At 51.7% G+C, this 17471-nt stretch overlaps 1 protein-coding gene across 1 annotated transcript in view; it reads left to right on the forward strand.

Annotated features, from left to right (window-relative positions):
- Nucleotides 1-17471, forward strand: part of LOC144820192 (transmembrane channel-like protein 2-A) — a 583588-nt gene that overhangs the window by 7958 nt on the left and 558159 nt on the right. The window contains exon 2 of the mRNA XM_078677803.1: nt 11118-11276. Within this exon, the coding sequence (XP_078533929.1) occupies nt 11118-11276 (159 nt within the window). The remainder of the gene's footprint in view (nt 1-11117; nt 11277-17471) is intronic.

The raw sequence follows: 17471 nt of genomic DNA on the forward strand, positions 1-17471 counted from the left end.
TCCTTAGGTGGAGTGTTGTCTCTGGATGTAGCCTGTGCCCTGCTCGCCGCCCTGTTCCTGCCAGCAGACTTGTCGTCTGTGGTGCACCTGCCTCCAGCAGACACCTGCTCCTTGTGTGTGTCGCTGCCCTTGGGAGTGTTCCTATCCACTGCTGTGGGCCTGCTCTTGGGAGTCTCCCTGCTCTTAGTAGGTGCCTTAGTCTTCTCACTGTCCTTGGGAGTGTTCCTATCCACTGCTGTGGGCCTGCTCTTGGGGGTCTCCCTGCTCTCAGTAGGTGCCTTAGTCTTCTCACTGTCCTTGGGAGTGTTCCTATCCACTGCTGTGGGCCTGCTCTTGGGGGTCTCCCTGCTCTCAGTAGGTGCCTTAGTCTTCTCACTGTCCTTGGGAGTGTTCCTATCCACTGCTGTGGGCCTGCTCTTGGGGGTCTCCCTGCTCTCAGTAGGTGCCTTAGTCTTCTCACTGTCCTTGGGAGTGTTCCTATCCACTGATGTGGGCCTGCTCTTGGGAGTCTCCCTGCTCTTAGTAGGTGCCTTAGTCTTCTCACTGTCCTTGGGAGTGTTCCTATCCACTGATGTGGGCCTGCTCTTGGGAGTCTCCCTGCTCTCAGTAGGTGCCTTAGTCTTCTCACTGTCCTTGGGAGTGTTCCTATCCACTGCTGTGGGCCTGCTCTTGGGGGTCTCCCTGCTCTCAGTAGGTGCCTTAGTCTTCTCACTGTCCTTGGGAGTGTTCCTATCCACTGCTGTGGGCCTGCTCTTGGGGGTCTCCCTGCTCTCAGTAGGTGCCTTAGTCTTCTCACTGTCCTTGGGAGTGTTCCTATCCACTGCTGTGGGCCTGCTCTTGGGGGTCTCCCTGCTCTCAGTAGGTGCCTTAGTCTTCTGACTGGCCTTGTCCAAGGAACAGTCCATGGACATGTGAGTATCCCTTGCCTTCGGAGTACCTTTCGTGTTGAATGCCTGTGTAGCTCCGGAAGGCATGTCCCCCAACAACACTTGTGGATCCTGTGTGTGTACTCCAGTGCATCTGACGTCGTCTACGTGAACAGATTTAGCTGATCTAGGGGATGGGGTCTGTGCCCTGCGTGCCCTGACGTGCTGTCTGACGCTGCTTCTAGTGCAATAACCTGTATTTGAGTCCTGCTCTGAATAATCACTACCCCCTGAGACATCCAGCGGTGTAGATGGGGAAACAGAAGTAGCACCCTGTTCATTCGACTGTACTATTGCAGACGACACACTGCTTGCCAATGACTGCACTGTCCTGTGTAGACCTGCAAGATCGCCATGCATCCCTTCCATGAATGCCACCACCTGCCCCAACTTCCTATCATGATCCTGGAAAGCATTTGTCATATTGGTCTGACCCACACACAGCTGTCGCAGCAGATCAACGGCCTCAGCACACAGTGCATTTTGGCTCACCGTGGCAGGGGCAGCGGTGCCTGCACCGAACGCCACTCTGCTCCCCCTACTCCTCCGGCCACGAACAGTACATGGTGCAGTTGGCGGAAGTGTGGGCCCTGTGTGCTGTCTTCCGACAGAAGGTGATGAGTGCCCACTCCCAGTCTGTGACAACAGTGCAGGCTCACCAAGAGTGTCCGACGAGGAGGACGATGGTGTCTCCACATGCGAGTCCTCAGGGACGGTCCTGTCCCCCTCTCCGGCGCTGGCCTCCTCCGTGTCAGTCTGCGTGTGTGCGAAGTCTGAGCCGGACTCATTTCCTCGGCTACTCTCCACCGTCTGTGGCTGAGTGTCCTCTGTCAAAGCTGAAATGCACAGAAAAGATGTGTGAGTCATGGGCACACTCACGTACAGAAGGAACAGGATAGCCAAATCACATAGCAGACAAAGGTTCATGAGCCCTCATCCTGCACATGGCCCACCCCTACCAGTCATCCTCACATTTTCTGCCATGGGGACATGGACCACTAGGGGATGTGCTTTAACACTCAACTACTAAGCAAGTGGCGTGTCAACATGGCGGACCTGGATGTCAAATGAGTACCACCCAATGGGACCAAAATGCCATCACAGGCATACATACGCAACACGGAACTCAATAGTGTGTCTGTGCACCAATACATGCATAGCACTCACAAGTTTCCTACACAGACAGTATGCTCACCGCTAGTTTGCTGTTGATCGGCACTCAGACGTACGGCCAGTTCAGGATGCGTCACTGCAATGATACGGTGCATGAGAGGGGTCATGGAGCGTCGGGCCAGACGGGGCGTCCTTGGAATCAGGCCCAGTGTTACTTCCGCTACATTCTTGCTCAGCCTGGAAATGTCGTCCCAGCGTTTGTGGCAGTGTGTATGTCGTCTGTTGCACACCCCCAATGCCCGTACTTCCCGTGCTATGGTCCTCCACAGGTCCTTGCGAAGGTGCAGCTTGACCTACCATGATGGGAGACAAAAGGGTTTAAGTCAGTGGACAGGTGGCCTGTCACACACATAGGGGCAAGACGTTACTGTCAGCAGCCATGCACAATCAGGAACATATGTCTAGCCCACACTACACAGCTAAGATATAAATAGGCCTGATCATTTGGCCCCCTCATGCACACCAACATGTCCCACACTGCACTTACCACCCGTCCCGGTGCGCCGTAGAGGCGTCCATAGTTGCGGAGTACACCGTCCACGAGGACATCAAGCTCCACGGCGGTGAAGGGTCGAGACCGGATCTCTTTGCCTCTCGACATGGCAAGATCACGGAGTATGGCACTAGAGCAGCAGTCGGTGGTCAGCTCAGCAGCAGCAGCAGCAGGTCGAGGTGATGGTCACAGGCAGCAGTCGGTGGTCAGCTCAGCAGCAGCAGCAGCAGGTCGAGGTGATGGTCACAGGCAGCACTGGTCCCCAGGGTAGGAAGTTTCATGTTGGCCAAGACACATATATAGGGCCCTCAGCACGTGTCAGTGGCATACGTCGCCAGCAATTGGTCAGCCCTGGAAGCGTGATCGTGAAATGGGCCAATGACTGGCCCTGTTGTTGCGGTGCACAGCTTCCGCTACTTGCGATTGGCCGTATGCGGCCAGCGTCCCTCTTCCCATTGGCTGCATGTGCAGGGACCGTCACGGGCACACATCGGCAACCGCACGTGCAAGCTTCAGGCACGGATGCTTCAGTTGCAACAATGTACTATCACTGGCGCCTCCATGGCGGTGCACGTACACAGCGGGGGAGGTGCAGGCCTATACACCCTGCAGATGTACTCAATGGACATGGCAGTTCATGACCCCCCTTACAGTCACCTTGCATCATCCACCGTACACCGGCCGGAGCGGCCGGCCCATGAACATCCGCCGTGCCCGGCCATGAACACAACCGCCATGGCCGTGCCCGGTCATGAACAACCGCCGTGCCCGGCCATGAACACAACCGCCATGGCCGGGCACGGCCATGGCGGTTGTGTTCATGGCCGGGCACGGCGGTTGTTCATGGCCGGGCACGGCCATGGCGGTTGTGTTCATGGCCGGGCACGGCGGTTGTTCATGGCCGGGCACGGCCATGGCGGTTGTGTTCATGGCCGGGCACGGCGGTTGTTCATGGCCGGGCACGGCCATGGCGGTTGTGTTCATGGCCGGCCACGGCGGTTGTTCATGGCCGGGCACGGCCATGGCGGTTGTGTTCATGGCCGGGCACGGCGGTTGTTCATGGCCGGGCACGGCCATGGCGGTTGTGTTCATAGCCGGGCACGGCGGTTGTTCATGGCCGGGCACGGCCATGGCGGTTGTGTTCATGGCCGGGCACGGCGGATGTTCATGGGCCGGCCGCTCCGGCCGGTGTACGGTGGATGATGCAAGGTGACTGTAAGGGGGGTCATGAACTGGCATGTCCATTGAGTACATCTGCAGGGTGTATAGGCCTGCACCTCCCCCGCTGTGTACGTGCCCCGCCATGGAGGCGCCAGTGATAGTACATTGTTGCAACTGAAGCATCCGTGCCTGAAGCTTGCACGTGCGGTTGCCGATGTGTGCCCGTGACGGTCCCTGCACATGCAGCCAATGGGAAGAGGGACGCAGGCCGCATTCGGCCTTTGGGAAGTAGCGGAAGTTGAGCACCGCCATGGCGGCGCCAAATATGTGATCTTGTCAGACGCTGCACCGTGATGTGTTGTGTGCAGTTGCGTCATGAGGGATGTGAGGGTGATTGTGAAAGGTCATATGTCATACAATATAGCATGTGTGTCCATACAATGGACATCGGTCGGCACACAATGGCCAACAGATGTGCATTCGTACGTGTTGACGTCGGGTTTGACCCTACAGACGTTGTTACATCTTCACAACTACACAGTACATCACGGCTGTGTGGCCAATTCATGCATCTGTTGTCGGTTTATTGTTGTGTCGAGGTGACTACAGTGGTGGTGGTACACATGCATTCCGTGTATGTGATTTATACGTTCTGTCACCATGCATGTCATTACCGTATGCACATCATCATTGGTGGTGGCATTTGTGCTTGATGACATGGCGTGTGTAAACTTATCGTTTGTGTGCATGCAGTTGCATGAGTGTCTGTGATGTGTCTACGATACATTAGGGTGACGACTGGAGTTATGTCAGTAAGGTACACATGTGATGGAGTTGTACACGTATGCGTCGTTTGTACGTTGACCTAAGTTACATCTCTCTCCCACACAGGAGGGCTCCAAATGTGCATCGCCCATACACTCAGCTGGAGGATATGGTAGACGAGGAGGTGATTCGGAAATTCAGGCTGGATCGACGTCGGTTGCTGGAGCTTGTGGCTCAATTGGCTCCTCATCTGCAGCCACGTAGAACGTATCCTGGCTCGTTTACACCCACTGCAAAGGTCATGGCGGTACTACATTTCTTCGCTACTGGCACATTTCAGTATACAGTTGGAGGTGCCGGGGGTATGTCACAGGCAATGTTCAGCACGGTTCTTCGGGATGTGTTAACAGCTATGATGCTGTACAAGGATGAGTACATACATTTCCCACGTCCGGAAGAGTTGCCAGCTGTCAAAGCTGGTTTCTATGCACTGGGCCACATACCTCACGTTGTGGGCTCAATTGATGGCACGCACATCGCGCTCATTCCACCACGGGCACGCGAACAAGTGTTCAGGAATCGCAAACACTTTCATTCGCTGAACGTGCAGGTGGTGTGCCTGGCGAGCAACATCATCTCCCATGTGTGTGCAAGATTTCCTGGATCCGCACATGACGCCCACATCATGCGAACCAGCAATGTCCCACGACTCATGGCAAATCTGCCACCCGGTCAAGCGTGGCTTGTTGGTGAGTGTGCAGTGGGGACTCTTGTGATCTCTGTGTTGCATGGGGTACCCACCATATCTTGTTCTGATGTTTGTCTCTGTCATCCCCCTACATAGGCGACTCGGCTTACCCAAACCGGCCCTGGCTCCTCAGTCCCCTACGTAATCCGAGGACGGCGGGTGAAATGCGGTACAATGAGGCACATGGAAGGACACGGAGAGTCATCGAACGTACCTTTGGACTGCTGAAGTCTAGGTTTCGGTGCCTCGATAAGACCGGAGGGGCACTGCCTTACTCACCAGGAAAAGTATGCAAGATCGTGATTGCCTGCTGCATGCTCCACAACCTGGCAGTACGCAATGACATTGAACTGCTGTTGGACCCTGAAGACGAAGGAGTTCCTCGGCCTCCCATCCCACCCATGTCGACTGATGAGGATAGTGGTGAGGAGGAAGGTGTGGACCAGAGGCGCCAGCTCATTGATCGCTACTTCCCTTGAATGTGAGTATCTACCTCTAGTGGCGGTTGACAATGCCTCATGTATGTTTTCTGGTGTTGTGTGGATATGGGGTTATTCAGCTGGGTGTGGTTTGTGATGGTTGCACATGTGTGTCTTCATGTCTTTGGACATAGGAGTGTCCATGATGTGTGTGCTCCCATCCCATGCTTGTGTGATGGTTGTCGTTTGTGTAATGTTGCTGTGCATTGTGTTGTGATGTGTGTGAATCTCTTTACTGACGTGTGTTTGCTGTCTCTGGTTTTCTCTAGGTCACTCCCGCAGCGCCATGATCATGTGCGACTATGATCCCTGTACCTGTTTAGGTCTGTATCTGATGGCAATCATGTGAATAAACATGGAGGCAAAACATCATTGTGTGAGTAAATGCAATTTATTGACAGGTTGTGCTTTTGTGCTGGTGAATATTTACAAGTAAGTGGGAGGGAGGGAGTTGGAGTTGTAGGTAATGGCAGATGAAATGTCCGTGCTGACACCACATTGGGGGGTGTCAGGCTAGTCCAGCAGACCAGTGGCAATGATTGTCTATGTGGGACAGGATGGTTTGCAGGGTGAATGTCTGGCACAGGCAGTGGCATTGTCAAGGTCGTCCCCTCTTGGAGCGTGTGCCTGGCGCTCCAACACTGCTCTCAGCAACTTCCTGCCTCGGACGCCCCCTCCGTCTCGGAGGTGGTACAGAGGCAGCTGGGAGGGCAGGTTGGTGATGGGCCACATCCGTCGCCAGGGGCTCAGGTGGTGGTGGCGGCGGTGGAGGCGGAGGCGGAGGTGACGGGGGAGGCGGAGGTGACGGTGGCGGTGGCGCTGACACACATGGTGGAGGGGGGGGGGGTTGTTCCGGGCAACCCATTCCCTCCACATCGTTGCCTGCTGGCCCATGATCACCAACATCTGGCCAAGGATGCCAGAGATCTCGCGCAGGCTGTTGGTGTTGTCCACTGAGTCCTGGTGAACACGATCGGCGTTTGCCTGGGACCGGTCGTATGAGGCCTGGCACCTGGCAAGAGCTTGTAGGGACTGTGCCACTGGCTCGGGTAGCTGTCCCTCCTCTGACCGGCGGTGTGTGGGTCGCCTGATTGGCAGTTGTCCCGTTGCCTGTGGCCCACTCACCCTGCTTGTGTGTGGGGCCGTTGGACCAGCGTTGCGCGCTGGGTCATGCTGGGTGGCACCGGCAGGAGTGGTGGTGCTGGTGGTGCTGGTGGTACTGGTGGTACTGGTGGTACTGGTGGTACTGGTGGTGGTGGGGACTGTGCAGATCACAGAGACAGGTGTCGCTGGTGTGACACTTGCGACGTTGGTCGGTCCTGGGAGTCCCTGTGAGCCAGATGGCCCTGGCTGCGTGCTTGGTCCCGCTCCATCCTCCGCCCCGGAGCTGCCTGTGTCGTCGTCGGCAGAGAGTCCTGTAGGTGTGGGAGGCGAGGCTGGCGGCCGGGTACTGCTTTCCCCAGTCAGTTGACGATCACCTGAGGGACAAGATCGAGCAGGTCAGTAATGTGGACAGTACATGGTTACATTGATTTGTAGACATTTCTGTTTCCTGTCGCACACACCCCACCCTCCACCACCACCGCCACCCTCCCCGTGCACATGGGGGCCTGTTGGGAGTTGTAGTTTGGGCCTCTCACACACCCCACCCTCCACCACCACCGCCACCCTCCCCGTGCACATGGGGGCCTGTTGGGAGTTGTAGTTTGGGCCTCTCACACACCCCACCCTCCACCACCGCCACCACCACCACCACCCTCCCCGTGCACATGGGGGCCTGTTGGGAGTTGTAGTTTGGGCCTCTCACACACCCCACCCTCCACCACCGCCACCACCACCGCCACCCTCCCCGTGCACATGGGGGCCTGTTGGGAGTTGTAGTTTGGGCCTCTCACACACCCCACCCTCCACCACCGCCACCACCACCACCACCCTCCCCGTGCACATGGGGGCCTGTTGGGAGTTGTAGTTTGGGCCTCTCACACACCCCACCCTCCACCACCGCCACCACCACCACCACCCTCCCCGTGCACATGGGGGCCTGTTGGGAGTTGTAGTTTGGGCCTCTCACACACCCCACCCTCCGCCACCGCCACCACCACCACCACCCTCCCCGTGCACATGGGGGCCTGTTGGGAGTTGTAGTTTGGGCCTCTCACACACCCCACCCTCCACCACCACCGCCACCCTCCCCGTGCACATGGGGGCCTGTTGGGAGTTGTAGTTTGGGCCTCTCACACACCCCACCCTCCACCACCGCCACCACCACCACCACCCTCCCCGTGCACATGGGGGCCTGTTGGGAGTTGTAGTTTGGGCCTGTCACACACCCCACCCTCCACCACCGCCACCACCACCACCACCCTCCCCGTGCACATGGGGGCCTGTTGGGAGTTGTAGTTTGGGCCTCTCACACACCCCACCCTCCACCACCGCCACCACCACCACCACCCTCCCCGTGCACATGGGGGCCTGTTGGGAGTTGTAGTTTGGGCCTCTCACACACCCCACCCTCCACCACCACCGCCACCCTCCCCGTGCACATGGGGGCCTGTTGGGAGTTGTAGTTTGGGCCTCTCACACACCCCACCCTCCACCACCACCGCCACCCTCCCCGTGCACATGGGGGCCTGTTGGGAGTTGTAGTTTGGGCCTCTCACACACCCCACCCTCCACCACCGCCACCACCACCACCACCCTCCCCGTGCACATGGGGGCCTGTTGGGAGCCATGGACATGTTAGTGTGTTGGTGTCCAACGTGCATGGGTTGGGGCGTGGGGGATGTTTATTCTCAGTTGTGTGAGCCTGACCATGTCGTGCTGATCGTGGTGCTTGGTTTGTACTCACCAGTCTCTTCTCCTTCGTCAAGGCCGTCTAGGCTCTCTGGGTGTAGTATCACCAGCACCTTCTCCTCCCAATCGGTGTAGGGTATGGGCTCCGGGGGTGTGCCACCGCCAGTAAGATTGGCTCTGGCGTGGTTTTTCGCTCGGATGCCCTTGACCCTGGTCTTAAGGTCATGCCACCGCCTCTGAATGTCGTGCTTGGTCCTCGGCACAGTCCCCGACGCATTCACACGAGTGACGATCCTGTCCCACATGTGGTTCTTTTGCGCCACGGTCGTCTGCTGGACTTGGGCCCCGAAGATGTTGGGCTCCACACGGATAATTTCATCTACCATTACCCGCAACTCTGTCTCCGTGAATTTGGGGTTTTTTTTGGGTGCCATGGTGTGTGGTGCTCAGTGTGTGAGTTGAGTGAGTTGGGAGGTGCAGGTGTGTGGTGTGTGATGTGTAGGATTTGTGTGGTGGGTGTTTGTGTGGTAGGGTGGTGGGTGGGTGTCTTCTATGTGATTTTATGTGAGTTAGCAGTGTCTCGAATGGCCCTCTTGCTGGCAGCAATGCTGTGGTGCAAGGGATTGTGGTTGTGTGGGGGTGTCTTTTTATAGTCGTGTCTCGATGGTTGTTGGCAGTCAGGTGGTAGGTGGGCGTGTTGACTTGTGTGCATTATTGGATAATTGGGACGTGTCATGGTGGCTTGTGCTGGGGGGGGGGGGCCTTGTCAATGTTCGTATGTTTGCTTAGGACTTGCGGTGCACTTTCATACATTTGTTAGGCGCTAGGGATGTTGTGCGTGTTGGCCTTCCGCCCTGATGCTGTGGTTCTCGTTGCATTGTTTCCGCCGCGGACGTGGATGGCTGTGAGTTCCGTTGTACGGGCGGATTTATCCTAATTGCGGCCACGGAGTATTCTCTGGGATGGCGGTACATGTTTTATTTTCCGCGGTCATTTCCGTCCGCGGCAGTGGTTGTTCATTGGACTCCGTCCGCCGCGGACGGACTTGGTTGTGTTCCGTCCACCGCGGACGGTGTTGGTTGTGTTCCGTCCGCCGCGGTCGGAGTTTCGTGACATGAATATCCTAATCCCAACCGCGGTTTCTCCGCGGCGCAGCCGGGAGTAAAATTTCCCCCACCATGGCGGACAGTACCCATTTCCGTCCGCCATCCTAATCGGCCCCTAGATGTGGTCGCAAACTTCTATTTTTCAATGGGAGCTTGTGCAGCGGGCTGAAACCGCCAACAGCACAAGCTTCCATTGAACTTTTTGCACATCCCTGCACCATGTGTCAGGCACCTCACACTGCCTGCCTCCCGGTGCATGGATGGGAAGGGGGCACCATAGGTCACCCCTGAGCCCCAACCGGAAGACCAGGGGGCCCCAGTAAGGGGCCCACAAAGCCACATTGCAACAGCAGTTCTATGTCAGAAAGCCCAACATGGAACTTCTGCCGGAGGTGCCATCATAATCCCAATGGCGGAAATACCATCCGTTAGGGACTATGAGGCCCTTCTGACTGGCTGTCGGGCTTCTTGAGCCCATTGGAACCCAGTAGGATTTATCGGCCAGTTTAAACTCCAACCGCTGTCTTTGTAATATGGTGTCAGAGTTTAAACCTTAGATGTTGGCTGGAAAGCCTCAGACCTGCGATCGAAGGCTTTCCGACGGACATCCAAATCAGGCCCTTACTGATTTTTGCATATCCTGACTATCAAAAGGGAAATCACCTTTGAAGCTATCTTATAAACAGTGTTCAAAGTTCTCTAAAAAGCTTTGCTGTATATTATTTATAGCAACTAAATAAAATACTCCATATCATACTAGGCTACTAAGCCTACTTTGAATTTCCTGCACCTTCTTTAACAGCCCAGGTCAAAAGTAACTATGATGGACCAAGGAAATAGGAATGCTCAGTAGGGTAGAATTACCTATAACATCTAGCTAATGTGCAAATATGAAAATGCATTACAAACCAGAGTTAAAATCCAACCAGGTGATAAAAGCCACCACAAGCCAGTACCAGCATTATTTAAAATTACATAGTAATGTGAATTTCAAAATCAAAACTTCATAAACATTACACTCAATGTTCCCACACTGATATTAGTATTTGGATTGGTATTGGAAGAACAGCAATCAAAAAGGAAGTGGCAAATGGCATAATTTGGAATTTCTGTTACACAACTACTCTGTTAAGAACAATCTGCAAAAAAAATGCTAATGTTTGGAAATATAAAATAAAGCAAAACTGTAGACCATGTGAGCCTCTTATCTTCAACGAAAATCAGAAAGAGTAAAGGTGAGAGACAAGTTTGTTTTTTAGCCATTACTGGAATTGTGCTACAGTCTTAAAATGCGTAGTTTAAAGTTTTAATCATGCTTAAACAAATATATTATTGTCATGTAGTATTCAAAAATGTATTTTTTAATATGCAACTAGAATTTGTGTCAGAAATAAAATCGTTGTGGTGTAGACAGCATATCAAATCAATTTTTTAACAAATGTTATTAGACATTTATAAACTTTTATCTTTTAGCTCATCCTCATCATCATCCAGCTCTTCATCCTCTTCTGATGAATCTTTGTCAGAGGGCGAGATAGCTAGGCTAAAAGAACAGGTAGAAGAAAAGAAGAAATTAATTGCTTGTATAAGGAACAAACCTTGGCGTATGAAGAAAAGATTGGCATTGATCAGGTAATGTGGACAATAATTTGTAAACAAATCCTGTTTAAGGTGAGGGATTACAAAACAGGTCATTTATTTTTAGTAATTATTTTCTCCTTTTCTTTTATATTTGACAAAAACTTTTGAAAACATTTTAATTGGGGTGTTCTTGATGAAGAGTAAGTAGAATGGGATAGGTGAAAGCGAAAGCATGCAAAAACAATGGAGAGCTAACACCATACTGAGGCGGCTTCTGCTTAATATAGTTAATTGATATCTCCTGGCACATTGTAGGAATGCACTAATGAAAATTATTCTTTTCACAAATGTCATCAAAGTGCAAGAGTTACCTTACCAAATGAAACCAAGGGACATGATTTAGAGTTTGATGGCAATGGGAATTCATCAGTTCAAGGTTTCCCCACTTGTCGAAAATCCTGTGGTAGAAATGTTCTGCCTTAACCATCATTCCGCCATTAAGGTCTCCACCGGCGTAGAATCCTTCAACAGGGTATATGCCACTTTCTACACAAATCAAATAATGTTTCTTCACATCCCTCTCTAACAATAGAATTAGATGTAAAGTACAATATTGTGGGCAGATTCATAATGTTTCATTGTTTCAATATCCAATGTGCTATGGGAGCTGCACATGAGAATGGGTATAAAAAAATGAAACATTTATTGTAATGGTCCCACGTAATGTGGATATGCTCCTGTATCCAATCCAGTTTTCTGTGTTCATACATATATATTGGATCTATTCTAAAGTTTTCGACAAGTCTCGCACCATATTGTGGAGACAATTTTTACCTACCGCATCATACAACAGTTTTACCAATAATAACCATTCTGAGCATTCAACAAAAATATACAGTAGGTAGTGTTTGATATGCATGACATTTGAGGCCTATCACTGGTGACAAGCTGATGAGTATTGTTTTTATACCTGTAACAGTACACTAAAAAATGTCACTTTCTACAAGGATTCGAAACAGTGATGTCAAAACCTTTCGCTGCCAATATTTCACAACAGAATGCACCCAATGCTTCCTTACACACTTCTTTGCTTTGGGTGATAGAATTTCACTCTGTTTTGAACAGCAAAAGCAGTTAAAATTAAAATCATTATTCAAAGGCTGTGGACTCTTCAGTCTGAGTTTTAATATTTGCTCTAGTTCACAAAATAAACATTATTTCGTAGTTACAAATTGTACGACTGACACAATATTGTGGTAAACAATATCGTTGACAAAAATATAGAGTCAAAAATATTGTTTACCACAATACAGTGCTCCTATACTTATAAGGGTAGGTAAAAGACTATCAGAAAAAATATCGCTGACACTAATATCGTCCAAAAATAGACAAAAATATAGATTATTGTAATATTAATAGAGTTTAAAGAAATGTTAAATATTTTAATATATACATTTAATATAATGGAAATTAAATATATCTAAATATTATTTAATACTATATATATACATATACCAAATTCATTAGCCAAAGAAGAGAGAAACATGCACTCCGTAGTTGCTGCAATGTTGATAAGTGGATTCCTAAATCCAGACATAATAAAGGCACCATGCAATGACATATAAGCACCCAATGCGTTCCATCATAAAAACGCCATGTGCACAGGTGAACGGTGTTTCCCCCCCACTAAACATAAATACCATTGCATGAAGCATACATAGACATAAACATAAACAAAGGGCTATGTAGCAATACAATGCCAGTATAATGTTAACATATAAAAGCCATAGTTTGGAAGCTCTGAACCTGTCTAAACCACTGCTTTCAACACAAGACAAATAGCTGAGTGGCATGATCCAACCAAATCAAATGATAAAAAATGTAAATCACAAATCAATAATACATCATATAGAAAATCTGAGTACATGAATTCCCAAAGAATGACATATGAGACAGGGATAGTTGAATTTCAGGCAATGACATCGGCCGTCTTGCGAGTCTCATTTACCGCTAAAGTGGGGACATAATTAAATGGCAAGTCACCCATAAATGCAGTGATGTTGAACCCATGTGGGTCTGTTTATTTGAATATTGCATTGATCATACATTCAAAGTTATAAACTCCAATTGTTATACCTCCTGCACCACATTTCATTAATGCAATAGTCTGAATTTTAAAATAATTCATATCCACTAATAATTAGCATAGATACAGTATACATCTAAGCTTCCAGCCCCATAACCTTCAATCAATCAGGGAATTGTGAAGCACAACTACTCAACCGTGAGGGTCTCAAGATGCTGTGGGTGTGGGGGGGGGGGCTGCTCCATGGAGTGCTGGGGTCATCTGAAGAGCCAGGTCTCGAGATCCTTTTTGAACTGGGGCAGCATAGACACTTGTCGGAGATGGAGGGGGATGTCATTCCAAGCCTTGGATGCAAGGTAGAAGAAGGACTTTCCTCCCATTCTGGTCTTGTAGATGTGTGGGATGGTAGCCAGATAGAGGTCAGCTGATCGGTGGTTTCTCCTGGGTGCATCGAAGGAGAAGCGGTTGTTTAGGTATGCTGGTCCGATGCTGAGGAGAGCCTTGTTTGCGTGGGCGAGGAGCTTGAAGGTCATTCTTTTTTCGGTGGGGAGTCAGTGGAGATCGTGGAGGTGTTGGGTGATGTGGCTGTGATAGGTGATGTCTAGGATCAGTCTGGCTGCGGCGTTCTGGACTGTTTGGAGTTTGCTGAGTACTTTCTTGTTAACACCGGTGTAGAGGGCATTGCCGTAGTCTAATCTGCTACTGAAGAGGGCGTGTGTGACTGGTTTTCTTGATTCGGGTGGAATTCATCCGAACATTTGTTTGCAGCAGGCCGAGGATACGGTGTTGATCTGGAGGTTTATTGTGAGCAATGAGTCAAGTATGATGCAGAGGTTTTATGAGTGGTCTGTCGAGGTGTGGGTGTGGGGTTCTGAGGGCGAGGGGCCACAAGGTGTCTTCCCATGTGGAGGGAGTGGAGCCAACGATGAGGACTTCTGTTTACTCAGAGTTGAGCTTCAGGCAGCTCTTCTTCATCCAAGTAGCGACAGCTTTTACTCCTTTTTGGTAGTTGTACCTGGTGATGTTGGATTCTTTGGTGAGGGAGAGGATGAGCCGGGTGTCATCGGCATAGAAGAGGATGTTGAGCATGGTTTCTGACGATGGCTGCGAGGGGGGCCATGTATTTGGTGAAGAGGGTGGGTCTGAGGGAGGATCCCTGTGGCACTCCACATCTGGTTGGTTCCGAGAGGTAGGGCAGGAGTCTGACTCGCTGAGCTCTGCCTGTGAGAAATGAGCATACCCAGCCAAGGACTTTTCCACGGATACAGTTGTCACGGAGTCTAGTGGCTAGTGTGCTGTGGAAGATGGTGTTGAAGGCAGCTGAGAGGTCCTAGAGGATGAGGGCTGGTATTTGGCCCTGGTAGAGGAGAAATTGGATTGCGTCGGTGGCGTCGAGTAGGGCCTTCTCAGTGCTGTGGTTGTCCGAAATGCTGATTGGGATATGTCCAGTTGAGTGTTGATGACCGTTTTCATGCTCTTGGCTATGAATGGAAGCAGGGCGATGAGCCTGAACATCTTGAGGTCAATATGGTCTGTGGAGGGTTGCTTCAGGATGGGGTTGACTTCGGCTTGTTTCCAGTCATCAGGGAATGTGGTGGTTTTGAGGGAGCAGTTGATCATCCGGTGTAGTTCGGGTGCAATGGCCGCCGTGGCTCTGTGGAAGATGTGGGGTAGGCAGGAGTCTAAGGGTGCTCCAGCGTAGATGCTATTCATGGTCTTTAACATTTCTTCTGTCATGAGTGGGGTCCAGGTGAGCAGGGTCTGTTGGGTGGGGTTGCTGGGGGTGGTATCTGGATCAATGCGGAGGTTTTGGATGTCAAAGTTGTCGTAGGTCATCTTAATCTTAAGGTGAAAAAAGGTACTGTGTCCGTTGCAGAGGTCTTGGGAGGGTGTGATGACTGTTGTTTTGCTGTTGGGTTTGGGGAATTCCTTGCTGATGGGGAAGAGTTCTTTGGTGTTGTGGGCATTGGTGATGATTCTGTCTTAGAGGACATCTTCTTTGTGGACTTGATGAGTTGGCGTTGTGCTGTGGAAGCTGCTCTGTAGGCGGTGTGTGTTTCGGGGGTTCTGGTGTTCCTCTATTTTTTTTCAAGTCATCTGCAGGAGCTCTTGGATTTTTGGAGTGCAGGGGTGAACAAGCTTGCTTTCATCATGTGTTGTCCTGTAGCTTTCTTGAGGGGGTGAATGTGTCAGCGCAGTTCGTGATCCAGGGGTGGAAGTTGCGTGCTGCAGTTTTAGCATCTGCTGTCTTTGCTGGTGGCGTGTCCATGAGGGCGGAGGTGAGCTGTTCTTCAGTGACTTTGTTCCAGCTTCTGCAGGGGAGGTGGTGGGCATGCTTGTGTACGTTGGGTTTTCTGAAGGAGAAGTGTATGCAATGGTGGTTGGTCCAGAGGAGTTCCGTGGTGTGGCTGTTTCTGTCTGTGAAGCTCCAGTCGAGTGTGCGTCCCACTGTGTGTGTGGGGACTGTCACCAGTTGCTTCAGTCCTATGTTGGCGAGGTTAGCTAGGAAGATGGTGGTGTTCGGGGTCATTGTGGTTGTCCAGAAGTAGGTTTAGGTCTCCGAGTAGAATTTGGTCTGTGGAGGTGAGGGCGTGGGATGCGATGAGGTTGGTGACAGTGTCGGTGAAAGGGGCGCAGGGTGGGTGGCCTGTAAATGAACGTTCCGTGAAGATGTGTTTTAGGGTTGGTCTGGATCTGGAAGTGGAGGTGCTCCATGAGGATCGTAGTGTCATCCAGGCTGGTGGTTGTCGTGCACAGGGTGCTTTTGTGGGCAATGGCGATGTCTCCTCCTGGGCGGGTGGGGCGGTCTTTCCGCAGGGGCTTGTAACAGTCGGAAATGGCAGTGCTGATGCGTGCAGGGAGTTGGCGTTGATACAGAATTCTGTGAGGAAGACATCTGGATCGTGGTTGTAGATGAGGTTCAGGATTTCTATGGTGTGCTTTTGTAGTTCGCACACATTGAGGAGGATGCAGTTGAGTGGTTTGTGAGCTGTGATGTCTGGTAGACTGGGGGCTGCTGCTGGGGTCAGGTGGTGGGTGAAGGTGCAGCAGCAGTGTCGACAGGAGATTGAGCCCGGGGTGTTGCTCGGCATCGAAAGCTGGCAGTTATTGCAGCGTCCAGGGTTGAGTGCATAGCAGGTGCTGGAGTCGTAGCGAAGGTAGGTCGGAGGACCAGGGTCCCTGGCACTGGTCACATTCGGGTCATTGACGGGCGCCCACAGGCTTGCCTTTGGCTCACCTATGGAGCGGCAGCAGCGCGACTACCCATTGGCCACCATTATGTACTTATCGGGTGAGGGCTGAAAGCTGAGAGGTGGGAGTGGGAAAGGATATACTGGAGGGGGAAAACCACAGGCAAAGCAGCAGCATGGAGCAAGCAGAGAGGGAAGATAGAAAAGAGGGGAAAAAGAGAGAAAAGAGCACAGAGTGAGCAGATTAAGCAGAGAGAGAAAGAGAAAAAAGAGAGAAAATAGGACACAGAAAAGCCAAGAGAGGCAGACCAGCTGAACAGCAGAGTGCTCTCGCACTGGACCACTAGGGATGAGGAGCAGGCAGGAGCTTGCAGGTGAAGGAGGGCCTCACACACCCAGCAGTGGTAGGCAAAACAAAGAGCTCAGGGGGCAGCACTTAGTGGTGGAGCTGTGCGGGGGAGAGCAGTCAGACTAACCAGGTCAGTGGTTTAGCTCTTTTTGCAGTGCAGTTGTTGCCATTCAGTAGGAGTCAGGCCTGGGCTGTCAGCTGGGAGGTGGGAGCGGGAAAGAACACACTGGAGGGGGAGGGGCTGAAAGGAACGCAGCATCATGGAGCAAGCAGAGAGTGGAGATTGAAGAGAAGGAAAAAAGAGAGAAAAGAGCGCAGAGTGAGCAGAGAGAAAGAGAAAAAGAGAGAAAAGAGTTCACATAAAAACCACGAGAGGCAGACCAGCAGAAGAGCAGATGGCTCTCCCACTGGACCACCAGGGATGAGGCACAGGCAGGAGCCAGCGGTGGAGAAGGGCCTCGAACAGCCAGCATTGGTCAGCAAGGCAGAGAGTTCAGGGGCAGCACTTAGTGGTGGAGCTGCGTGCGGGGAGAACAGTCACAGTAACCAAGTCAGTGGTCTAGCTCCATAAAACCTTAGCTCCATAGCTTCATAAAAGAAGTGTTACAACTATAATGCCC

Source organism: Lissotriton helveticus, chromosome 2_1, assembly GCF_964261635.1.
Source record: "Lissotriton helveticus chromosome 2_1, aLisHel1.1, whole genome shotgun sequence".
Lineage (NCBI taxonomy): Eukaryota > Metazoa > Chordata > Amphibia > Caudata > Salamandridae > Lissotriton > Lissotriton helveticus.